At 39.7% G+C, this 2,141-nt stretch overlaps 1 protein-coding gene across 1 annotated transcript in view; it reads left to right on the top strand.

The window, feature by feature from the left end:
- Window positions 1–2,141, top strand: part of DAP (death-associated protein) — a 151,013-nt gene that overhangs the window by 100,319 nt on the left and 48,553 nt on the right. The window contains exon 2 of the mRNA XM_009324999.1: window positions 700–796. Coding sequence (XP_009323274.1) covers window positions 700–796 — 97 coding nt within the window. The remainder of the gene's footprint in view (window positions 1–699; window positions 797–2,141) is intronic.

The raw sequence follows: 2,141 nt of genomic DNA, 5'->3' as shown, positions 1-2,141 counted from the left end.
TGTTCAGAGGAGAAGCGGGGGGGGGTGTGCCGGGGGGAGCAGTGACTGCTGCTTGGGAACTGGCTGGGCAGCGGTGGGTGGGTGGTGAGCAACTGCATTGTGCATCACTTATTTTGTATATTTTTTCATCATTATTGTTATTATTATTTTCCCTTCCTTTTCTGTCCTATTAAACTGTCTTTATCTCAACCCACAAATTTTACTTTTTTTCTTTTTCTTTTTTCCCCCTGATTCTCTCCCCCATCCCACTGGGGGTGGGGGGAGTGAGCGCATGGCTGTGTGGTGTTTAGCTGCCTGCCGGGTTAAACCACAACAGTGGCCTTTTGCATCGTGTTAATGCAAGCCATCACCTCCATTTCTTCTTCTGTCTGCTGCAAGTTTACAGGGGTGGGGGAGAGTTAAAACAGAGTTGAGTTTTCTAAAATGGTATTGGAAGCAGGTGGTAAAATGAGCTGCAGCTTCTCAGGATGAGCAAAGATGGCATGATGTGAAGGGGAATGGCAGATGCAGTCCTGAAGTAGCTGTTCCTCATGCTTGCCACTTTTAAACATTTTGGACCCCTTTTTTAAACTGTGATTACTATGAAACTATTCTGTAAAATATTGGGGGGGGGGCGGCAAGAGAGAGTCATCCTTAAAACATTCTTCACTTACACTGATTTGACTGAGGTTTGTTGTGTCTCTCTAATTTTCATTCTAGTGAAAGCTGGTGGGATGCGGATTGTGCAGAAACACCCACACAATTCTGATGCCAAAGAGGAAAAAGATAAGGATGACCAAGACTGGGAAACCAGCAGGTGAGCACTTTGATTTGGTGTTTGTGCTGTAGCGAATTTCCATCACCTTCAACCTTATCACCAGTTTTGTTTTCCTTGCGGATAGCAAACCAAGGATACAGTTGTTTTTGTATCATAAAATTGATTTAAAGCAGTAGCAAGTTATATGCTCCTTCAAGAGAATTGGGGAATTTGGGAGTTTTTACCTTGCTGAGCCTCCTTTAAATGATCCTGCCAGGTAAGAGAAGGTTAGAGAAGAAAGTACAGTTAAAGTAAGACATCAGCTTTCCTAAAATCTCTGAACATTATTTCACACTGTGCAGAAATATAGAGGTTAGGCATACTTGGTCACAGGCGTTAGGCTGTCCATCTGCATATGAGGTCATCTTGCTGTGTGGTAGGTGATTCCTTCTACCCTTTGGCCCATACTCCTTTCTCTGCGAGGTATTTGACAATATGGTGCTTTTTAAAAGACAAGTAAAAATAAATGCTATTAATATTGTCTGCTTTTATTTTAGGTGGGAATTTAGCCGTTTTAGTGGTGGAGGATACCAAAACTAACAGTTGTTACTATAGATTAATAAATCTACTTAGAACTGCTAGTAACTGCTGTGTAGAAATGAAAGCAGGGAGGTTCAATGTACTGTTGCTGTATTTCTGTTCATACAAAAGCCACCTGGTTTTGTGCAGCTTTCCTTGGCTAGCTGTTTTTCTTTGTAGCCAGGACTATATTTACGTGAAATCTTTATGTACTAACTTATTGCATGGGTTTGTCCTTGCTATTTGCTCAAGGCAAAAAACCCGAGAGCCATTCTTGTGCTTTGGTAAGTAGACTGACTTATATGATGTTTATTTTACATGTAAAACAATAGTAATAAGTGGGCATTGTGAAAATGTCTGTGTAAATAAGAACGAATGTGTTTATTCACTAAATCACAAATTGACTAGGAAACATGTTTATGAGAAGGGAAAAGTAATTTTAATTAATATATTCAAATGAAAGGCAGGAAAATGAAACTTTATGCCATTTCTTCATTAAGCAAATTGGTCATCTTGTATTTCTGTTCAGTGGAATGTAAGTTGGAACAGAGTTTGTATTGCAGTCAGGTTTTATCCAAAGGAAGGAATCATATTTTGTGGTTAATTTAAACTCTGCTTGGGGATACATCCTTTTATTTAAGGTGTGTTATATACCTGCTTATCCTTGCATTTCCTTGGCATGCCAACCTCATGGTGAGGGAATCTTGTTAGGGTTCAAATGGGAAGACTTCTTACACCTGTTCACAGATCTAAACCTCTGTTATAATATAGCTATCTGCTTTATTCCTTTCTTCAAACAAGATTGTATTTTTCCCCTCTCACTCAA

Source organism: Pygoscelis adeliae, unplaced genomic scaffold (assembly GCF_000699105.1).
Source record: "Pygoscelis adeliae isolate BGI_AS28 unplaced genomic scaffold, ASM69910v1 Scaffold86, whole genome shotgun sequence".
Lineage (NCBI taxonomy): Eukaryota > Metazoa > Chordata > Aves > Sphenisciformes > Spheniscidae > Pygoscelis > Pygoscelis adeliae.
This window is presented reverse-complemented; position numbering and strand designations above follow the sequence as displayed.